Source organism: Anas platyrhynchos, chromosome 3 (genome assembly GCF_047663525.1).
Source record: "Anas platyrhynchos isolate ZD024472 breed Pekin duck chromosome 3, IASCAAS_PekinDuck_T2T, whole genome shotgun sequence".
NCBI classification, from domain to species: Eukaryota; Metazoa; Chordata; class Aves; order Anseriformes; family Anatidae; genus Anas; species Anas platyrhynchos.
The window spans coordinates 33680098-33703497 of record NC_092589.1 but is presented as its reverse complement, the minus strand read 5'-3'; the positions used below and the strand labels follow the sequence as shown (position 1 = coordinate 33703497).

Below are 23400 nucleotides of genomic sequence, written 5' to 3'. Positions count from 1 at the left end.
AAAGTTCAGTATGTGCAGTTTGGCATCGTCTCTAGAAGGTGGAAGGCCACCTTTGTCAAATCAACACTTGTCAACACAGGAGGAATGCGATGAAGCAGCATGTAAAAAGGTATGCTGATTTTTTGTTTCTTAATTAGTGGTGAAGCTTCATTTGGAATGATTCGTGCTTAATGACCAATCCATTAAACAACTCCCTCGGGGGCAGAAGGGTAGAGGAAGGTAATAAAGGCGGTTAAGGGCTGAGGAGAAACTTACATAGAGAGCTTGCAGTAAAATGGGATGCAATAAAATAATATGACGCAGTCAAACAATATCCAACCAAAAGGATAGCAACGGAGCTGAGGTTTCGAAATATACAAAAGGAAATAGACTTTGTTATGTGGCCTAACCGCAGTTTGTAATTAATTTCTTCGGCAAGTTGCTCAGGACCCCTGCAGCACTGAAGGAGAAGGGAGCTGCTGCGAACAGCAGGAATGGCTGGGGCTGTTACCAGAGGGGACATGGCCGTGTAGCCGGGCTAGTCGGAGAGGGAGGAGGGCTCCCCAACCCCATCTATGGGAAAAGCTCGGAGGGCGTGTCGCTTTCGCTTTCACTTCCAGCCGGAGACCGGTGATGCAGGAGGAAAAGAAACTGGGCGGTGCGAAGCGGGCCGGGCCAAGCGGGCCGCACTCCGGGCTGCGCTGCGGAGCCGAGCGTGTCGGAGCCCAGGTAATGGCGGCCGGGCCCGCTGGGCCTACGGCCCCGGGGGGGGTCGTGCTCAGCGCCGCGGGGCCCGGGTTGTGTGGTGGTTTCATTTATTTATTTGTTTTTAATCCTCGTCTAAATGATGTGCTTCTTCCCGACTCACTCTTTACTGTCATTCTGTTTTGTTTTTTTCTCTGCTCATTTTTGTATGTGTCACCGAGCCTGACAGTCCTCACGTTTTGAAAGCGGATGTTACAATGTAGAGACATTTTAACACAGTTCTGCTTTGAAGGAATCAGTTTTAGTTCTGTCCGGAGAAATGTTACAGATTTTTCTCAGGATTCAGTGAATGACTCAACCTTTTCTTGCCAAGAAATCTGTTAAGAAATCGTTCATAATCATTGTATTCACTGCTCTGCTTTCTCAAGCTGCTATTCCAGTAAGTCTTCAAAAAAGTAGCAAATCAACCACTTGAATTAGAACCTAGAAATCGTTTTCTATGAGCTTTATCCTATTGGCAACATTTTATATTCTGTAGCACAGTAGTGGGCTGATCAAATTGGGGCTGTTGCTGCAGTAGCACATGGAGGCTTAAACATGGCCGTCAATATTTACAGGATCTTCGTACTCAGATACTGTGTCAAGATGGAACGAGAGTGTATGGGCAAGATCAACAGTTACTGTCAAAGGAATAAATTACAGCTTGATTATGTCACCGTGGACATGAAAGGCCCATCTCATGATCCTGAGTAAGTTCACTATGCATGTCAGTAGCCATCAGGATTCTTGATGCAAATTGGGCAAAGATTGTCTTCTGAGAAGTGGAATGGTTGAAAGTGTATGGTAGAGAGCTGTTTGAAAACACAGATGGGTGGGTGGGTACAGAGGATGCCATGCAATGCACAGGGTTTAAGGAGAAAGCTTATTTCAGAGTTTTCAGAGGGAACCAGGAGGAAAAAAGTGAGAAAAACTTGAGATACAGAAAATTTAGTGAGGCAAAGCTGTGTGCGCAAGCAAAGCAATATTCTGTCACTGGTTCCCATCAGGAGGCAGACGTTTAGCCATTTCCAGGAAAGCAGGGCTTCATCACACTTAATGGTTACTTTAGAGGACAGTTGTCAATCCCAAATGCCCTACTTCCTTTTACTTTCCCCCAGCTTTTATTGCTGAGCCACATGGGATGGGATGAGATGGGATGGGATATTCCTTTGGTTAGTAGGGGTCTGCTGTCTTGGCTGTGTCCCCTCCCAACTTCTTGTGCACCCCAGCCTCCTCGCTGGTAGGGCAGTGTGAGAAACAGAAAAGGCTTTGCCTTTTTTGCAAGCACTGCTCAGCAATAGCCAAAACACTATCAACACTGTTTCCATCACAAATCCAGAATGCAGCACCATGCAAGCTTCTGTGGGAAAAAAAAAAAATTGATTCCAGCCCCACCTGATTGAGTACAGTCACTCTTGAGCTGACTTCCTGGTCTGACTCACTGTTGCTTTTTCAGCAGCAGTGCACAAATAATTGTGTGCCAGAGGTGGAGGGGATCAGTAGCTGAGTGTTAGAAGGGCAGGATGGGTTGGCCTTTTGAGGGAAATGGCAGCAGGGAGATATGCTGGAGTTGAAGTGACTACATAATCCTATGTTGCATCTCTGATGTGCCTCTGTTCTTGTTTTGAGACCCAAAGTGGCCAAAAGGGACTGCATTTTAACCTGGGTCTCGTGAATCACCAAATGCATTTTTTTGTTCTAAGCAGTGTAGGTAGCACTATATCAAAGGTGAATGTAATATCATTTCTGGATGCAAGAAATCAAGATTAGCTGATCTTTTCCCTTCATATAGTTTTGCAGCTCTGAGGTATGTTCTGTTGGTAGGGCTTCACAACCTTGCCTTGTAATGATGCTGACCTTATGCATTCTGTAGTAATTTTGCTTATAAAAGGAGTTAAACATTTAGAAACACTGTTAGAGCAAATAAAGAATATGCAGTTTTGATTAGGGAGGTAAAATTTCTACAAGTATTTATACTACAGATTTATGATAACCTGGAGTAAGATGTAGTAAAAACATGCAAATGCACAAATACCTCCACAGGTAATTTATAGTGCTTTGTACATAATAAAAATAAATTTGAATCTGAAAAGGTGTTCAAGTTTTTATGAGACAAAATTTAACAATGTTACAGAAAATTTTCCTTTATTCCAGGTTCAAGGTTGTGGTTAAAATAGACAACGTAGAATATGGCAGCGGCAGTGCTAAAACTAAGAAGGAAGCAAGAGCAGTAGCAGCAAAAAAGACATGGGAAATGATTGAACAACAGGTGAGTAAATTGTATGATGTATGTATTTCCTTTGCTAGTAAAGGTTAAAGATGATTCTCTAAAAGTAGCAAATAAAATAGTAATATTTAATTTGGAAGAGGTTCTGAGTACTTAGTTAAATTGTCTTTGTCCTTTTTTATTCAGTGTTTTTCTACTTCTTACCACTGAACTATTTGCCTTTTTATTCTACTACTGGGTATTATCAAGAGTATTTTCTCCTGTTGTGTTATAGAAGGATGAGGAAATTTATTTGCCTCTGTTAAGCTGCATTGGCATGTCCAGAGTGGACAGTGTTCCTTTTTCATCGTGATGGCTGTTGAGCCTTCAGAATGTCTTCAGAACATTTGCAAGCTATTATTCAGTGTGTCTGTTGCCACTTTGCTCACAAAATATCTTCCTTTCACTTGATCTGTTTAGTCTTTGCTTCTTGGTCATTATATTCTTTATGGTATAGTTAATTCTAACCTCCCTCGATTTTTTTAGGTTTGAATTTTGTTTCTGACAGGTGTTTTTTGGTAACCATTCTCTAATTTACTTTTTGATTCTGAATGCTTTTTAGCACCTTTTGATTGAAATCTTCCCTTACCTCTTTGCATTATTTTACAATGTCACTGTCTTTATTTTAACACAAATGCTAATATATTACAAATGCTGCCTAATCAGGAGACACCTCAAACAAGTCCTGCTTTCCCCTCTTGTACACGCACAGGAGCATTTACAGGAGCTTTCTGCTGCCACCTGTTTACTTGGCTCTGAGGTGGCGAGAAAATTCAGAAAACAGCACTTTTTTATGAGACATTTCGCTGTTCATTCCCTGCGTTTTGTTAAAAGATGTGGGAAATGTGGTGATAGGTTGCTAAACACACAGGTGCAGTACTTTGAAAACCGGGTTTACGTTTGTTTGGAAATCCAGAATGTAATAAGTAATAAGAATGTAGTAAGTCTGGCTTGGGGTGGCTGTCCTCTGAATTTCTTATAAATATTTTGAAATGCTAACAAACCTTGCAGCTGTATTAGTTTTCATGCACTGTTTATCTTAAACTAATTTAATTAAGCTTAAGTTTTTAAGTTACCTTTTCTGTTTTACAGCAAAATAGTCATTCAAATATGCAAGCTCCAGAACAAATGATGTCTCCAGTGACCTCACCATTTGGACTAGCTGTTGATTATGTCAGTCTACTAAATGAGTACTCAAAAAAGACATTGCATGTAGTTAATTACAATAATACAAGCTATCTTGGAGATGCCCACGAGCCCATGTAAGATATACTTAGTGTTCTTACTTGCTTTTAGTACTTCTTGTTAACACTACCATTAGTTAAAAACTAGGATCAGTGGGGGATACCGTTTGCAACACTGATGTTAACCCAAGGGATGGTATGTCACCAGCTGAGGGTGGCAAGGCTAATGGGAACATCTATGCCACTCTGGGGAGTGCTGCAGGTTCAGGAGCACATCTGAAATGCTAGTACACCAGTGCATGCAGCAGGAGGAATTAGCAGATGTCATAGCTGGACCCTTCTCAACAATTTACCGAAGTTCATGGGAGCCCAGGGAGGTCCCTGCTGTGTGGAAGCTAGCCAATGTTACACCCATCTACAGAAAGGGCACGAGAGAAGACCCAGGAAGCTGCAGACCTATTAGTCTATCATCAGTCCATGGAAAAGTTGCAGAGACAATTGACCTGGGGGATAATGAGAAGCATTTAAAGAACAAAGCTATTATCTCACGTAGTTGATATGGGTTCATCAAGGGAAGTCCTACCTTAGTAATTTGATCTCCTTCTATGATAAGGTCACCTGCTTTGTGGATGAAGGAAAGACAGTGGACATAATCTTTCTGGATTTCAGTAAGGCCTTTGATGCTGTCCCTCACAGCATCCTTTGGCCTAATTGTCCAACCATGAGATAAATAGGTTCACGCTGCCCTGGGTGATGAGCTGGTTCGGTGGTAGAGCTCAAAGGGTTGTAGTGAATGGGGCAGTGTCTGGCTTGCAGCCAGTCACCAGCAGTGTTCCCCAGGGCTCAGTTCCAGTTGTGTTCAACATTTCCATGTCCTAGATGCAGGAGTGGAGTGCATCCTGAGCCAGTTTGCAGATGGTACTAAGCTGGGAGGTGCTGCTGACTCCCTGGAGGGACGAGAGGCCTTGCAACGGGATCTAGACAGGTTGGAGCACTGGGCAATTAGCAAGGCATGAAGTTCAGCAAAGGAAAATGCTGGACACCGGTACAGACTGGGAGACAAGTGGCCAGAGAGCAGCTCAGCAGAAAGGGATGTGGGGTTTCTTGTTGCAACAGGCTCAGTGTGAGCCAGCAGTGTGCCCTGGCAGCCAAGAGGGTAAACCCCATTTTGGGATACATTAGACACAGCGTAGCCAGCCAGTGAAGAGAGGGCTTTAGGAAACATTTCTTTACCATGAAGATGGTCAAACACTGCAACAGGCTTCTTTGTGATGTGGTTGATGCCCTGTGCCTGTCAGTATTCAAGAGACATTTCGATAAGGCCCTCAGTAACGTGCTTTAACTTTTGGTCAGCCCTGAAGTGGTCAGACAGTTGGATGTGATGATATTTGAAGGTCCCTTCCAACTGAACTATTCTGTTCTGGTCTGTTCTGTTTTGAACTGTGTTATATGAATCTTTAGAAATACAGTAAAAATTTTGAGATAATCTGGAGAGAATCTAGTTGAGGGCCATTAAGGTGGTTAGGGGGTTGGAGAATAAGACATAAGAGGAGAGGCTAACAGAACTGAGTCTGTTCAGCTGGGAGAAGAGATGGCTTGATGATAAAAGTCAGTGTTGGTAAACTGTCACTTATTTTGGTTGCTCTGGCATCTTTTGTGGGCTTCTCAGCATGTATTTCAAAGACCCCTAGGAACCAAGCGCCAAGGAGAGCCTGCCTGTGTCTCCTTCTGTATACGTAGCAGTCAGTGAATTGTACAAATATTCCAGTTAGCAACAGCTGAAGACTGATGAACTGCATGTTTTAACTGTCCGGATAATATGCTGGAAAGCTGTTCCCCTGCAAAATCAGCCCTTATGAAACTTAAAATTCAGATAATTTGAGATCATCTGTACCTATATGATGTTTTGGGGAGTTCAACCTTAAAAAAAAAAAGTGTTAAATACTCACTTTAAAATATATATATATATATATTATCTGAAGGCACATCAAATTAATTATCTACCATAATTAATTATGTTAAACATATTGAAAATACTCTCCTGAAGAAGTATATTTCAGCTTTTCTTTCTGTAATGTCAACTGACTGTAGTGCTTTAAATCATTAAATTGTGGCTTGTCAGACAGGATGTAAGAAGAGTTAATTTTCTATTTCTTGCAGTTTATGTGGCAGTAGTGCTGCTTTCACTTCTTTTATATTCTTCACGGCATTGTAAAGCAAGCTGATACATACAATTTGAAAAGTGGCTGCACTGTATTGAAATAATCCTCTGTATTTAAACTCTTTAAATAAAGGATATAATATATTTTAGATTCTACAGAAATAGGGAAATATATTACAAAATGTTGCTATTTTTATTAGCTCTCCTGCATGAAGTTTTGTAGTGTAAATCAGTTGTGGTTGTTAATGCTTACTCAGGTCTTGCTTTTAAAAACTTGAATGACTTCTATGTGTTTTGTTTTGTTTTTTTTTTTTGTTTTTTTTTTGTTGTTGTTGTTGTTGTTGAATTCTTAGAAGCATTGTATTAGTTTATGATGACTTTCACCTAAAATGAGAGTATTGTTTTTCCATAATAGGCATGTTCGCTCTAAAGACACAGATGCATACCTGGCAGAAAAAATGAGAGATTTGTTGCCATCTGAAAAGGCTTCACCTTTGCAGGTACGGTAAAAAGATGGTCTTCCTTGTATTTTAGACCCTGAACAGAGTAAGCCTCTTGCCGGAGTGTAGCATCAGTTTCCTCCTTTACTGCTAATTACTAGAAAATATTTGAGCGTTTTTTCTAGGAGTATTAAGTACCTTCTTACTGTTATCCATTATCACTTACTTATTTACTGTGGACCCAGTTTATGTATCATGGATTACATGGGCTTGTACTAGCGAGAAGGGTGATCAAACTAAGCTTTTTTTTTTTTTTTTTTTTTTTTTTTTTGTGGGCCATTTCAATGCCATTTCCCTGGGTCCTGTCACTGTCCCCAGAGAGAAGAGCTCAGTACCTGCTCCTCCACCCCCCTTGTGAGGCTGCATGTCTTGCCATCTAGACCCTTCACCATTGTTGTTGCCCTCCTTTGGGCACTCTGTAATAGTTTTATGTCCTTCTTACATTGTGGTGCGCAAAACTGCACACACTACTTGAGGTGAGGCAGCACCAGCACAGAGCAGAGTGGGACAATCCCTTCCCTCAAGCAGTTGGCAGTGCCATGCCTGATGCGCCCCAGCAAGCAGTTGGTCCTTTCAGTTGCCAGGGCACGCTGTTCACTCATATTCATTTTGCCATTGACTAAAACCCCCAGATCTCTTCTGGGGAGCTGTCCAGCCCCTTGTCCCCCAGTCTGCACATATATACAAGATTGCTCCTACCCAGGTGCAGAATCCAGCACTTGCTCTTGTTAAATTTCATGTGGTTGGTGATTGCCTTGCCCTGTAATTTGTCAAGATATCTCTCCAAGGCCTCTCTACCTTCAAGGGAGTCAGCAGCTCCTCCTAATTTACTATCATCTGTAAACTTACTATGCATTTGAGTCCTGTGTCGTTTATATACGGGTCCTACCTTTTGTATAAGGTATGAACACATTTATAGATAGACAGATGCTGGATACATTTTCAGGTGCATTTTAAACTAATTATAGTGAAAAAAATCAGGGTATCTTAGCTGCTGTTGTTTTTCTTTTTCATGTAGAGAACTGGACAAAATTCTGCCATGAAATCCACAAGGTATGTGTTTAGTTCTAGATCGCTATCTTCCATAAAACTATACTGCATACCACTTGACTGTTTTTTATATCTAACAAAGAAATGTCACCATTGTGTGGTACATTTCTTTTTTCTTGTTGTGTATTAGAAAAACAGCTTCTTATAAATTTTGCTTTTATCCCTGCTAAAGAAAATTGGCACCTAATTTCAACAATGCAAATAACAAAGAAGAGAAGAAGATGTTGGATTCAAACAAAAGCTTGCCAAATAACAGTGAGGAAAATGAATACACTGCGGATGAAAGGTAAGAAGGATTTTTTTACTAAGACCTGTATAGCAAGTACATTATGCAGTGGTCTAGATTTAATTGGTTATTTAGAATAGAATATGAGAGAATATTGCTGTAATACCTACTTCAACCCCCCTCTTCTCAGCTTTATTACTGAGCATGGGGTTATATGGCATGGAAGATCTCCTTGGTTAGTTTGGATCATCTGCCTGGTTGTGTCCTTTCTCTAATCTCTTGCACACCCCTATTCAATTGATTTGTGGCAGGGCAGGGTGAGAAACAGAGAAGACCTGTATGCTGTGCAAGCACTGTTCAGCAACAGCTATAATTAGTGTTATCAGCACTGTTTTCATCACAAATCAAAACCACAGCACCGTGTGAGTGGCTATGAAGAAAGATAATTGCATCACAGTCAGGCCCTGTACAAATAAAGAAAATTTGCTCTTATTCTGTTGCTATATGGAAAAGAAAAAAAAAAAAAAGGAACTGCAGTGGAACTTTGTTTTACAAATACTTAAAATAAACAGACAGACAGCAAACATGTTATGAGATTGTGGTTGGTGAAATGTTTGTGAAAATGACACTTTTCTATGCTCACAATTAATATGTAGGAGTGATTTCCTTCTGGTTTATCCTGCCTGGTACAGAATAAGACTTGAATTCAGAATCTGGATGAGTTTCATATCCATAGGTATAGGCACTCAGAGGAAGTACTACATTTCCCATTCTGTATAAATTTTGAAATATTTACCAAAAGTAGGGTTTGGAACTCATTTTTTTACATTTCAGATGAGAGCTGCAATGATATGTTATAGGGCTGCTATCCCTTGTGTTTTTTGTTTTGTTTTGTTTTGTTTTTTTCAAGATTATGATTTAGACCTGTGTATGTGTATATTGAGTGAGCCCTGTAGAATGGTATTTTGGCAGATATTATTAAGCCCTTTGGGATCATTTCTGTATCTTGTAAATGTAATGCTAAGTACACTCCAGTTGGATATATATTACTTTTCTTTTTAGATTTCTTAAAGACTATAAAAATATAGAGCCAATTGGTGAAGGTGGTTTTGGGAATGTTTTCAAAGCAACAGCAAAGACTGACGAGATGATCTATGCAATCAAGCGAGTTGAGCTTAAGGAGTAAGTACCGTATATTGACTTTTATTTATTTATTTTTTTTTTTAGGACATCCTTAATCAAGTTTTTCATAGTTGTTTTTTTTTTTTTTGTGTGTGTGTTTTTTTTGATGGCCCTTTGGGGAACCAGGAGTTGGACACAGTGGTCCTTGTGGGTCCCTTCCAATTCAGACATTCTATTATTCCATGATTGTCTTTTTTAATAATCCTTGGAGCATTTAAGGAATTTTCATTATTAACTGTCTTTCTGGTAGACTTTTCATTAGTTCGGTGTAAAGCTGAAAACTGCATGCCAGTCTTCATTTTTGCAATCTCTCAAATAACTTGGCATGCAGCTGTAAGAAAGTGGATTTATTACGTTCAACTATCCCTAAGTACACTTGTACAGAATTTTTATGATTTCTGGTTGTTAATATTGTAGAATGTGTTTCAAGAAAATTTGCTGATTAATAAAACCATTGGAAGCAGCAATGTTATTTTTGACAGGGTACCTTACCTGAAAATTTACTTATCCATAATATATAATGACTGTAATTAGGGCAAATGGAGAAAAATGAAAGTAATACATTTTGTGGTTTGTAATTGGAAAATACGTATAATTTATATCTAAATAATATAACTATGTAATGCGAAGAGTGAACCATGTTGCCACGTTACTTGTCCTTTATAATAATCTCCACACAGAATAATGATCTTAAATTTTTTAAATAATTGTTTTCAACTAGAGTATTTAAGACTACTGGTAGAGTACTTAATCAGCAGCTGAAGAACTTGCATTTCTTTTATGTAATCTATTCAGAAAAATAAAGTTGTTCTCTATGAAATCATAACTTAATTTTGGAAATAGTTGTCCTTCACATTGCCCTTCAAATTCCTGTATTCTTCACAGTTGTGTATTATTTTCATTTTTATTACAGTATTTGAAGAATCAATACAACCTTTTTTAATAAAATGTGCTAGTTTTCACTGTGTAATTTAACAAGAAGTGTAGGCCTATTACAGCAATAGTTCTTCATGAGTATTTGCACACTTCTGTATATGTAGACAAACCTTTTTCAGCATTGTTGAGCGGGGCTTTGATTTCTAAAAAAAAAAATAAATAATAAAGCTATATTTTTTTTACCTTCTAAGAACATTCCATTATTTTTCAGAATCAATGCAAAACTGTCTGTATACTGGTATTAAAATTGTTTTTTATTTAACTCAGTATTTATTTTTTGTAGGGAAATATTATTTGTTTTGAAATATTTGTTTTGTTTTGAGATTTTTTTTTCTTCTCCAAACAGGAAGGTGAAGCGTGAAGTACAAGAACTCGCAAGACTTGAACATAAATACATAGTGCGGTATTATTGTAGCTGGGAAGGGCTTGACTATGTGACTTATCCAGACTCAAGGTAACTACAAAACAGTAGTTTGCAGTCACAAATGTGTTTTCCATATTGAATTTTGTGTTGTTAAAAGAAAAGCTGATCAGTGTTTATGCACCATTACACAAATATAAATGCATATGTGTAGTTCCACAATCATTGTTAGGAGAAAAAACACAGTACTCTTGAGCAGCCAGTGGTTCATAGTTAAATACTTTCTTGGTGAATATTAAATATTTAATAATTTTATCTTTCTTCTGTCTCTTATTATACAGGGCTTGCTGTATTTATAGAATAGTGTAAGAATGCAGAACTCAAAATATGGGACAAGGATTAACATAACTTAAAAATGGTCTACCAGCTTCCTGATTGGAAGCCCCCCTCCCTTTTTTTTTTCTTTTTTTAGGAATTGATTATCCAATAACTCTCATAAATGTAATTATTTCTCTAAAGTAACATTTAAACTATGGTGTCTGATAGAGTTTTTATTGTGAACACAGAGCTATTGAGAGTAGAAATGCAGAATGAAATGTTCTTTTGTTGGAGGTAGTCTTCCAGCACTACGAGTGCTGGCAAGACAGTGGTAAGAATTTTACTGATACGCTAGGTTATTATATTTTCAAAGGTTTTATGGTAAGCCTTTTTCATAGCTATAAATTTTCACTTTTCAGGTATGTTACCTAATTTACCTAAAGCCATAAAATATTAATGGATTCAAAATTACGGTTAGCACAATATCTGTTAAGAGTGTTCAGAAAAAAGCTGAATTAAATAGGCAAAAAAAGTCTCCTGAAAATCCAACCATTAGTAGCTTGGAGTCTCAATATTGCTTATGCATTTAATATTGAACAGATGCTGGTTATCACAGAAAAAGACCTTAAGTCTCAAAGGCTGAAGTCTCAAAGGGCTGAAGTCCCAGAGTGGAAGGCCACCTAGTGGCCTGACCTCAAGGCTGTAGAGAGTCCCGAGCCACTTTAATTAATGCTTGTTCTTTCAGTGTGTCAGAATGCTTTATTCTAAGGCACTGAGATCACACAATGCAAATCAGAAAAAGAAGTGGTGCTTCCTCCTCTGCATATTGTCCTTTCTGGTGCTTCCTCCTCTGCATATTGTCCTTTCCCTCCCCATCTCCAGCCTTAGTCTATTTTGTGGGCTGATGGTGAGGGAACTCAGTGAATATATTTCATTTAGATTTCCGTCTTTCAGAATGATTCTCTGATTCACAGACTTACCATGTAATCAATCATAGAATGGCTTGGGTTGGAAGGGAACCTTAAAGATCATCTAGTCCAACTGCCCTGCCATGGGCAGGGACATCTTTCACTAGATCAGATTGCTCAGAGCCCTGTCCAGCTCGGCTTTGAACACTTCCTGTGCACATAAAAGATGTCACCACACTTCCTTCTTTAAGGGACAAAGGTTAAAAAAATGTGATCATTCTAGGTAGGGGAGGAAGGCTAATCCTGTTGAGCACTATAGGGAATACCTGCCAGAGTTTTGCAGTAATTCCTAGAGGGCAAGATGGGACCCAAGTACTGTTCTATTTCTTGCTCAACAGGACATGCCTTTATATATGAGAAGAATTTAGGCAATCAGAAAACTTTCAGTGTGAACAAGGAGGTAAACAAAATGTTAGGAATCTTTCAGAGGTATGTAGCAACTGAACAGGGATTGTTTGGTTGGATTGTTTTTTATTTAGATCTAGTACCTAGCGGTGTAAGGTCTTTAAAATCAAGAAACTTTCAGACTTTCTTTTGAGTAACTCCAAAAAGAATAACAATTTTACAAATATATCTATATCTATTTATTGTTTTTTTTTTTTTTTTTTAGAGGAGAGGGACCTGAGAATCATTAATGCTTTGGAAGGAATTTGGAGGCTTTGGAGGAATTGTATCTTGCCAGTTTTAATAGTGTATAACTTTCTTTTGCAGGCAGAAGTCAGAAACAAAAATTCCTTGCCTTTTCATCCAAATACAATTCTGTGAACAAGGAACTCTGGAAGATTGGATTGAAAAAAATGGAAAAATCCCCAAAAAACAAAGTTACCAAGCTATGGCACAAAACAAATTTTTACAAATACTGGAAGGAGTGAACTATATTCATTCCAAAGGGTTAATTCATCGAGATCTCAAGGTAAGCAGAAGAGGTATTTTTTTAATAATTTTAGTTAAAAGTAGTACTTACTGGAAGTTCAGAAAATATTGTTTTAGTATTTGTTTAATTATGTACCCTAGCAGTGTGCCTCTTCTGATGTTACAGTGATCTTTTTTTCCAGCAACTGGCTGGATTTCATTCTAAAATCAGGAGAACTAAAGGACACAGAATGCATTAGTTAAAAAACGAAACAAACCTCTTCCTCCCCCCCCAAAAAAAAACAAAGCAAAACAAAACAAGCTACACCACCACAACCAACCCCCCCCCCAAAAAAACACAAAAATACCCACCACCAAAAAAAGGCCAAAGCAATCAGCAGTCATCAATTAACAGGCATTTTCATGTGTTATGTGCTACTAGGTCACAAGACAGCCTATTGGGAAAAGGAATACTGATCTTCCTTGGTAATAAAACAATTAAAATAAAGAAGGCAAAAGGTTGAGTCTAGGAAGTTTGCTCTTATTATATTGCAAGGGGACAGTTTATCCTAGAATCTATTGAATTTGATAATGATTCTAGTTGCTCTTGTATCATGTATGCATACAAATATTTGCATGCTACTTTTTTGAATAGAATTTTAGTCTCCACAAGTGCACAACCATACAATCTTTATATTAAAGTAAAATATTTTTAAAGAACAAAGTTACAAGCCTTCAATGTTTATATGCGAGTTACAACATTGCTTATAGTTTTAAAACTTACATTGTGAGCAAGTCATTAATGTGGTGACTTTCCTAAAAACTAAAGATGGCTGCAGTGGGTCACACTAAATGTAGATTGAGGATGTTGTCTTCTTCATATAGTGGTTATGCTCAAATACCTAGAGAGTATTAGAGCTGAGAGATGATACAGTGATGCTGACCTTGATGCATATTCCCCTTCTCTCAAGACCTCCAGTAACCTGAATTTTATACACATTTTGATTTTATATACTTTTCCGTGTTCCTATGAGTCTGCTGCCCCAGTCTCTCATCCATGTAAACTAGCTGTAATATTCTTCCAAGTCCTATTGCTAACTTGTCTGCCTGCATTTTAATTTAGCAACTTCTTTATCCCCACTTTGATCTGTTAGCTTAGGTGCTTGGCGACCTGAGATCTGTGTCACAGAATCACAGCTGCAGAATAGCTTCAAGCTCTCTTCATCCTGAGATGAATGTCTGTTTGTGCCTGGCGTGAGTGAAGTCTTCAAATAGGGCACTACTGTTATTAAATGTGTGTGGACTTGGTTGTTCTTGAACAAAAGAACTGTGCTGGGCATTCTTGACACAAAGATTGCTTCCTGTGAAACCTTAAGACTTTCCTGGCCTTACAGTCCACTGGATCTTCTTTGGGTTAGAGACAGGATGAGGCTGTTTGTTTTTTGTTTTGACAGCATTCAGAACTATAGTTTATTCTTTGGAATAACAGATGACTTGGAAATCTTCATCCAAACTTACACAATTTTATTTTGGTTGCTGATGACTTTGTCAAATTTAAAAACGCTAAGTACAATGAAAACTGTGAGATACCTGTAGCAAGCCCCAACTCTGCAGTCAACTTCATACAGATACTCCTACTTTGCCTCGGAGAAACTATACTTTGAGTGGAATTCCATGTAAGCCTAAATGCTTTGCACAAGTGCATCAAATCCCAGGACTAAAAAGCATTTTTGGATAGTAAATGTTATATACACAATGTATTTGAAGAATATTAAAGCATGATATAGTCATCACAAGTAGTTAAAATAAAGTTAGTTATTGAGGTGTATGCTATTTTAAACTTAGTTTGTGTATTTCAAAGCAAAGTTATTTGAACTTTCTTCTGTTTCCCACCCCCAATCTGTTTCTTAGTAATTTCTGTGAACGATTACCAAATTTTAAGGGGAGCACTCCTGTGTCTGATTATACTTGATGGTAAACCTTGGTGATACAGTAATTTACTGATTTACTTTTTTTTTTCTATATATGTATGTATATAGCCTCAGAATATATTCATATCGAGTGACGATCAAATAAAAATAGGTGACTTTGGTCTTGTGACTTCTGTGACATATGAAACTCTGACTGGGAACCGAGGAACAAAATCATACATGGCACCAGAGCAGGTAATTATCTTGCTGTTATTGCCTCTGCATGCATTTCACAGTATAAACTCAGTATTGGTTGTGTTTGACCCTTATCGCAGTACTAAACCAAGTTGCTTAATGTTCCCTGATATGACTGTATATGAGGGTAACCTTATTCTGAAGAAAGCAGTTTGCAAGTGTGGTGGTTTTATTTAATCGTCCTAACCTACAAGGTCTGACACTGGTGTAAGAAATGCTTTTGTGTAACAGTTTGCCAGCCATGTAGTTGAATTTAGGACCTCTGTTAACTGTGCCATTTGAGTCCCTCTGTTTCATTACTTGGAACAAAGAGACATTGGCATGCCTTATCTATATAGTTTTGTGGAAGTCATAATTTCAGTGTGCTTACCATGACATCACAGCCACTATTTAACAAGGTCATAGCAGAAAGGGTTAAAAATTTTAATGGGCGGATCCAGTAATGCCAGTCCTGGAGTTTTCAGGTGACAGTTTTTACTGATTTCAAATTTTCCCTTAAGAAGTCATATCCAGTTGTATTTGACACCTACATTGGTTTTGCTGTGATTTTTGTAGGTCTTTGACAAATATGGAAAGGAAGTAGATATTTATGCACTGGGATTAATTTGGTTTGAAATTCTTTCGGCATTCGCCAGTCGTCATGAGAAAGTTAAGGTATGTAATCTTTAATTAAAATATAAAAAAACTCTCATATCATGTATCATTATTTTGCCTTACTGCAGGTATCTTATGCTGATTACATGCCAGAAGGAATCTGTACATCTAGAGTACTGTCTCTATTCATATTTTCCCCTTGATTCATGTCTGTAAGGCTCACAAGCGCTTCATGCTTCAGTTAAAATGTAATAATTGAAGAAACATCACTGGGTTTATTTTACTTACGTCCTATTGATATACAGATTAAAGCCTTACTAAGCTTAGATATGTACATGCATCTATAGGGAAAATAATCAAAAATCTAAAAAGTATCTACCGAAAAGATATCTGATCTTCTTATTTGATCAGAGTATTGGAAAGGAATATTTTTCTAATTTTAGAAAAATAAGAATTGGAAGAGTTTAGTGTCTGCCATGCTCTTCTTCACTACAGCATGGAACAAGAATAAAGTTTCCATAGAGCTGAAACCTTTGTAGTTCTTTGAAATGGAAATGAAAGTGATTTGGAATATATGGCTTTATTTTAATTGAAAAAATATTACTTCAAAAAGATACCCGTGTTACTTAATCTTTGCCCAAACTACACTCAAATCTATATAGTCGTAGGACAGGGATGTAGATGATGTGTATTGTTTCTGAAGTCATTGTTTTGTAAGATCTATGTATATGGTTGAACACTGTTAGCTTGGCTTTTTGCCAACAAAACCAAACCATATCAAAGTGTGTTTGGTCCACAGATTTGACTTGGCTCCAATTGCCTACCTTGGAGTATTTCTAAAGACTAAAGGACTTTCCCCTGCTCACAGCCAACTGTGCAAAAATTCCTACAGTCCTATGGTATTCAAAGTTTAAAAGGCAAAACCAATTGAAAATCATTACCTGGAAAAAAATAGCTGTTACCCAGAAGCAATTTCTGAAAGCATGTATTTAGAAATGCTCACTGTTAGTTGCTTTGAACTCCACCTAGCATTTTCTGCAGTGACATAGAAATAATTTTGTAGCACTGAACAAGGTAAAAGGGAGGAAGCACACCTGCTTGGCTCAGAAATAACATCCACATGTTGTCAGAACAAGAAATTAAGCCTTCTCACAATGTGTGTTGTTTGTTTTTTTTTTTAATCGCTGTTATTTGAGGACAGAAGGATAATGGTTATTAAGTAGAGAGGTTTGCTGAAACAAACACATCATTGTATTTTGTGAAACTTTTAATCTTAAAAAGGGACAACAGTTTACAAAAAGGACCATTAAAAAAACCAAACAAAGCTCAACTAAATGAGAATTTTTCAAACTTCTCTAGTTTTTTGCAGCCTTACCTTTTTTGTAGATTTGTATTCTCCTGATTACTTCTGTAAATTATTACAGATTGTGAAATGAGTTTCACAGGTTGTGAAATGAGATGCAAAATATAATGAATAAAAGCATACTGAAACTGTTTATCTCATATGAATTTCAGGTATGGCCTGATGTAAGAGAAAGTAAATTTCCAGAGGGCTTCACTGAGCGATTTAAAACACAGGTATAGTATTAGAATACATTATTTCAGTTAGTTTCTTTATTTACTCATTTAAAAAAAAAACAAACTCAATTTTAATTTCTTTTTGCAGGCATCCATAATCAAAAAGATGCTTTCAAAGGACGCCTCAAAAAGGCCCCATGCATCTGAAATACTTGAGCTTTTGAAGAGTGTTGATAAAGACAACTCACGTAAAGTTCATAGTCAGTAAACGCCATTTTAAAAGTCTCCTAGATCATGCTTAAATCCAGTTTGATTCAAACTTATGAAATTCCATAAATATATCAGAAGCAAGAGCAAGACATGGGATACGTCTTTTCCATGGTGTTCCGCCTTCCTGCCATTGAGGAGCTTGCTGGCCAAAATAGTCACATCACCGTTCACTCCCAATGGCTGCAGATCAGAACAGCAAACATCTGCAAACAATCGCTTACAATTTTTACGTGGAAACACGGGTTAGGTATGAGCTGAACTATATTACACAATAAGCACAGGAACCTACTCCTTGTCTCCCGTAAGACTGTGTTGATGTGATAACTGGCCTGTGGCAACTCCCCATGTGTGTGCTCTTAACACGTGCTCAATCCGTTATCAGCTGAAGTGGATGAAGCTCTGTCTTGTGGCACGTGAACCAAACCTTTCTTTTTTTTTAATAGCAAACTTTATATTATTTACTAGACTCCCCCCTCCCCCCTTTAGACCAGAGGAGGTAATGTGCTGAATTGGAAAGATTGATTTTGGTAGGAAGAATACTAGAAAGAGGTGGGGGTTATTCTTTACTGAATTTCAGGTCTTTAAAATGAATTTTCTTCTCACAATATCTCTATCAGAACACCTAGCACCTTTAATGCGCTAAAATGTAAATACTCTTTTAAAGTAGGTGTTCCTTGAGAATGTAAATGTTTTAAATGTCAAGCACCTAGCTTCTAGGAAATCCAGTTGAAAGAGATTTATCCTAAACTTTTGAAACCCTCGGGATTTTTTTTGTTTTCTGAAACAAAGTTGGGGTACTCAGTCTCCAGCATTTTCTCAGAAGTAACCATTTTAAATACTTTGTCAAAAGCACTTTAAACATCCTCTCCCCCACACTGCTGGGTTTTAATTATTGTAGTACTGAGGCATGTGCAACTGATAACAGGTGTCCTGAACACCTCTAGTGGACTTACCATCAGCTCTGCAAAAGGCAACAGCAGATTGCCTGTTACTATTTGGTTACACACTTCAAAGACTACAGCTTTGGTAGAATAGGAAGAATTGTGCAGGGGAGTAAAGATGGGCAAATTAGCCCTTCTGATTCTCATTTTTGAATTGCTTGAAAAGACACAGCTCGCTCCTGTGGTACCACATAAAGGCGTATGCACAGAGATTCTAAGCAGGAAAATAGGTATGATGTGATGATGTGTAGTAATGATAAATTATAATAGGATTTTTCTGAAATGTTAAACAGGTTAAAGGTGTGTTTGGTTAAAAAGAATGACATAAAAGAATATGTAGTCATTTTTATACTCTTATGGAAATCTATTATTGATCCCCTATAAGCGGTGCTAAATAACAGTCTGATTTTATGTCCTTTTCTAAGAACTGTTTTTTTTTCCCCTTATAATGAATGTTATTGTTCATAAATAAAGCATTCAATTGTTTTGGACTAATTCATATTTTTTTGCAGTACTCAAGGTCTAGGAGAAATTATATCCCAACAGCCAAAAATACCACTACTAGTTCCACTTCCCTTTCACCCATAAACCCATAAACCTACCCTTACAATGTGAAAATTAACATGTGACAAGTTTCAGCTGAAACCTTTGTAGTTCTTGCACAGAGCACTTGTACCACCACTACTCACCCTTATGCTGCAGGAGGCGTGCAGTCCTTTGGCTGCTGCCTGTGCTGCAGGCCGCTGCAGGTAGGGCTTGTTAGGTTTCAGAGATGCGTTTGTCCACCCTGTAAAGCAAGGCCAGGGGGCTCTGGGAAGTCTTAGATCAGTGATCCCAAGTACTGTCACTGTTTCTGCCTCCCAGATTTGTGAGGGGTGGGAAATCCTTCTAATAACCATTTCACCCCTTGCTCTTCTTCCAGTTAAATATTTTGGGCCATCCTAGAATTTCAGCTGTGAAACCGCTTTAGGCCACAATTATGTCTGTTGTGCAATTTTGCTGACTAACCTATTGCTAGATTATCCTGTGATTTTTAGTGATACATTTTAAACTGGCACAGATGAGTCTTATTTCTAGATAACATGTATTTCTGTGTTCCTTAACGTGGTGCTGTTTGCATACATTGCTTCTGTAGCTCTGTTGTGCTCTGGAACTATGTTTGGTAGTGTGCAAGCCTTGTGCTGTGCTATTTCTGTGGAGCCCACACTTTGTGTTTTGGGGCATGCACATGTGCTTCAGTAAAGAGAATAATCTGCTTGTTCCTGAAAGCAAAAGATACTGATTCTCCACTAGTGCTTTTAAAGGGCTCATCTCTTTCTCACGTTGTCTGTTGAAGATTTAGAGGTGTCCAGGTTCATGTCCCAGCTTCAGGAATGAGGTTAAGGGTCTTGACTGGGGACAGTTCATACTCTGTTTTGTATGAGAGTAGACAGTGAGATGACTCCTTTAGCTCTTTTCTGTTTCTTTTTTGCTTGGCTCAGAATTTACACCCTTTAGTTGTCTGTAAGCCATCATGCAGCAGGCTAGCGATGACTTGGTTGCCATCATTGAAACGTGGTGGGACCACTCCCATGACTGGAGTGCAGCAATGACTGGCTAAAGGCTCTTCAGAAGGGACAGGCAGCACAGAAGGGGTGGTGGTGTGGCTCTCTATATTAGAGTGCTTTGATGTTGTGGAACTTGAGGCTGAGGCTGGGAATGATTAGGTTGAGTCCCTATGGGTTAGGATCAGTGGCAAGGCCAACAAGGCTAGCGTCCTCTCTGGGGTCTATTACAGACCTCCAAACCAGAATGAGGAGACAGATGAGGAATTCTACAGGCAGCTGGCAAAAGTTGCAGTTGGCCCTTGTCCTGGTGGGGGACTTCAACTTCCCAGACATATCCATATTCCCAGACATGCAATACAGCTCAGAGGAAGCAGTCTAGGAGGTTTCTGGAGTGTGTGGAAGATAGCTTCCTGACGCAGCTGGTTAGTGAGCCTACCAGGGGTGGTACCCCACTAGACCTTCTGTTCATAAACAGAAGGACTGGTGAGAGATGTGGTGGTTGGGAGCTGTCTTGGGCAGAGTGACCACAAAATGGTGGAGTTCTCTATTCTTGGTGAAATCAGGAGGGGGACCAGTAAAACCACTGTCTTAGACTTCCGGAGGGCTGACTTTGAGCTGTTCAGTACACTGGTTGGTAGAGTCCCTTGGGAGGCCGTTCTGAAGGGCAGAGGAGTCCAGGAAGGCTGGGCAGTCTTCAAGAAGGAAATCCTAATGGCTCAGAAGCAGTCTGTCCCCACGTGCCCAAAGATGAGCAGGCGTGGAAGAAGACCAGCCTAGCTGAACAGAGAGTTGCGGCTAGAGCTTAGGAAAAAAAAAGAGAGTTTATGATCTTTGGAAAAGAGGGTAGGCCACTCAGAAGGATTATAAGGATGTTTTAAGGATGTGTAGGGACAAAATTAGAAAGGCCAAAGCTCATATGGAACTCAATCTGGCTACTGCTGTTAAAGACAACAGAAAATGTTTTTATAAATACATTAACATGAAAAGGGGGACTAAGGAGAATCTCCATCCTTTACTGGATGCAGGGAGGAACTTAGTGACGAGAGATGAGGAAAAGGCTGAGGTGCTTAATGCCTTCTTTGCCTCAGTCTTTAGCGGCAAGACCAGTTGTTCTCTAGATAGCCAGTACCCTGAGCTGGTGGAAGGGGATGGGGAGCAGGATGTGGCCCTCACAATCCACGAGGAAATGGTTGGCGACCGCTACAGCACTTAGATGTACACAAGTCGATGAGGCCAGATGGCATGCACCCAAGGGTACTGAGAGAACTGGTGGAAGAACTGGCCAAGCTGCTTTCCATCATTAATGGAAATGGCCAAACCATTTTCCGTCATCAGCAGTCCTGGCTATCAAGGGACATTCCAGACAACTGGCAGCTAGCAAACGTGATGCCCATCTACAAGAAGGTCCAGAAGGTAGACCTGGGAACTATAGGCCTGTTTGTTTGACCTCAGTGCCAGGGAGCACGTTATCTTGAGTGTCATCACGCAGCACTTGCAGGGCAGGCAGGCAATCAGGCCCAGTCAGCATGGATTTATGAAAGGCAGGTCCTGCTTGACGAACCTGATCTCCTTCTATGACAAAGTGATGCGCTTGGTGGATGAGGGAAAGGCTGTGGATGTGGTCTACCTTCACTTCAGTAAGGCTTTTGACACCATTTCCCACAGCATTCTCCTTGGGAAACTGGCTGCTCTTGGCTTGGACTGACGTACGCTTCGTTGGGTTAGAAACTGGCTGGATAGCCAGGCCCAAAGAGTTGTGGTGAATGGAGTTAAATCCAGTTGGAGGCTGGTCAATGGTGGAGTCCCCCAAGGCTCAACACTGGGGCCAGTTTTCTTTAATATCTTTATTGATGATCTGAATGAGAGGATCGAGTGTACCCTCAGTAAGTTTGCAGATGACACCAAGCTAGGTGCGTGTGTCGATCTGCTGGAGGGTAGGAAGGCTCTGCAGGAGGATCTGGATAGGCTGCACCGATGGGCTGAGGTCAACTGCATGAAGTTCAACAAGGCCAAGTGCCGGGTCCTGCACCTGGGGCACAACAACACTAAGCAGTGCTGCAGGCTGGGAGATGAGTAGTTGGAAAGCTGCCTGGTGGAGAAGGACCTGGGAGTATTGGTTGATAATCAGTTGAATATGAGCTAGCAGTGTGCTCAGGTGGCCAAAAAAGCCAACAGCATCCTGGCTTGTATAAGAGGCAGTGTGGCCAGCAAGGCTAGGGAGGTGATTGTCCTCCTGTACTCAGTTCTGGTGAGGCTGCACCTCAAGTAGTGTGTTCAGTTTTGGGCCCCTTGCTACAAGTAGGATATGGAGGTGCTTGAGAGGGTCCAGAGAAGGGCAATGAAGCTGATGAGGGGTCTGAAGAACAAGTCTTATGAGGAGTGGCTGGGGGAGCTGGGTTTGTTCAGCTTGGAGAAAAAGAGGCTCAGGGGCGACCTTATCGCTCTCTACAGATACCTTAAAGGAGGCTGTAGCGAGGTGGGGGTTGGTCTGTTCTCCCACGTGCCTGGTGACAGGATGAGGGGGAATGGGCTTAAGTTGTGCCAGGGGTGTTTTAGGTTGGATATTAGGAAGAACATCTTCACAGAAAGGGTTGTTAGGCATTGGAATAGGCTGCCCAGGGAAGTGTTTCAGTCATCATTCCTGGATGTCTTTAAAAGATGTTTAGATGTAGAGCTCAGTGATATGATTTAGTGGAGGACTAGTTAGTGTTAGGTCAGAGGTTGGACTGGGTGATCTTGGAGGTCTGATTGATTCAAAGAACAAAGCCGAAATTTCTAAGGGACGAATTATCCTTTCTTGTCAGCGCTGGATGCATGGGGGATCCTCCCACCTACACCTAATGTGCATGTTCGAAGTAACAAACTATCTCATATTTATACAGCAAAACAATGAATATTCTATTATTGCCTATACATATTCATTACCTAAACTCGCCTACTCTCGGTTTGTATGCTAATTAGCTTATCAGTCCTTGTGCAAAGCCTCCCAAGAATTGTGGGCCGGGGTCTTCGGGACGTGGGCAGTGGTCTTTGGGAAGAAGACCGTAGGTCTTCCTCATGATGTACTTTTCACCTTTTGCTAAAGAATGCCAAGTTGACTGAATCAGTTGTTTTCCAAGCTGCAGGAATGATGAGTTGGCCCAAGTCATCTCAAGTTTCATCCTAACTGAGGGTCGACAGATAACAAGATGTCGTATATTTTGTTCTCATTAATTTTTAACCACAAGATTTATTCTATCCTAAAGTGAGTTTATACAATATCATCTTCCAACCTAGATGATTCTGTGATTCTGTGATTACACAGAAAGCTTGCAGTAAAATTGGATGCAATAAAACAATATGATGCAGGCAAATAATATCCAACCAAAAAGATAGCAAAGGAGCTGACAATTCAAAATGTATAAAAGGAAATATATGTTGTTACAGGGCTGAACTACAGTTTGTAATTCACTTATTTGGCAACTTGCTCAGGACCCCTGCAGCACTGAAGGAGAGGTGGGTGCTGCTATGAACGCCAGGGATAGTTGGAGCTGTTAGCAGCATGGGCATGCTTTGCCGGGGACACAGGCGTGTAGCCGGGCTAGTCGGAGAGGGAGGAGGGCTCCCCAACCCCATCTGTGTTTGGGAAAAGCTCGGAG

At 39.6% G+C, this 23400-nt stretch overlaps 1 protein-coding gene across 2 annotated transcripts; it reads left to right on the top strand.

The window, feature by feature from the left end:
* The first annotated feature begins 405 nt into the window (after positions 1-405).
* Positions 406-18710, top strand: EIF2AK2 (eukaryotic translation initiation factor 2 alpha kinase 2). Of its 2 annotated transcripts, XM_072035655.1 has the most exons (14): positions 406-708; positions 1302-1433; positions 2878-2992; positions 4082-4251; positions 6750-6834; positions 7853-7887; positions 8057-8170; positions 9173-9292; positions 10575-10682; positions 12587-12788; positions 14767-14892; positions 15448-15546; positions 17002-17064; positions 17153-18710. In XM_072035655.1, exons 2-14 carry the CDS (start codon positions 1330-1332, stop codon positions 17270-17272), a joined length of 1461 nt encoding a protein of 486 aa, XP_071891756.1. In that variant the 5' UTR covers positions 406-708; positions 1302-1329; the 3' UTR covers positions 17273-18710. The 2 variants fall into 2 exon arrangements, with proteins under 2 accessions (XP_071891756.1, XP_027309699.2); XM_027453898.2 differs by lacking the exon at positions 406-708 and having other exon boundaries at positions 1267-1433.
* The last annotated feature ends 4690 nt before the right edge of the window (positions 18711-23400 follow it).

Bases quoted from the DNA above. Each gene is read 5' to 3' on its own strand.
- EIF2AK2 (XM_027453898.2), top strand. From the start codon at position 1,282: ATGGCCGTCAATATTTACAGGATCTTCGTACTCAGATACTGTGTCAAG. The intron at 12,789-14,766 runs GTAAGCAGAAGA...GTATGTATATAG, and splicing joins TAATTCATCGAGATCTCAAG to CCTCAGAATATATTCATATC. The intron at 15,547-17,001 runs GTATGTAATCTT...TATGAATTTCAG, and splicing joins GTCGTCATGAGAAAGTTAAG to GTATGGCCTGATGTAAGAGA.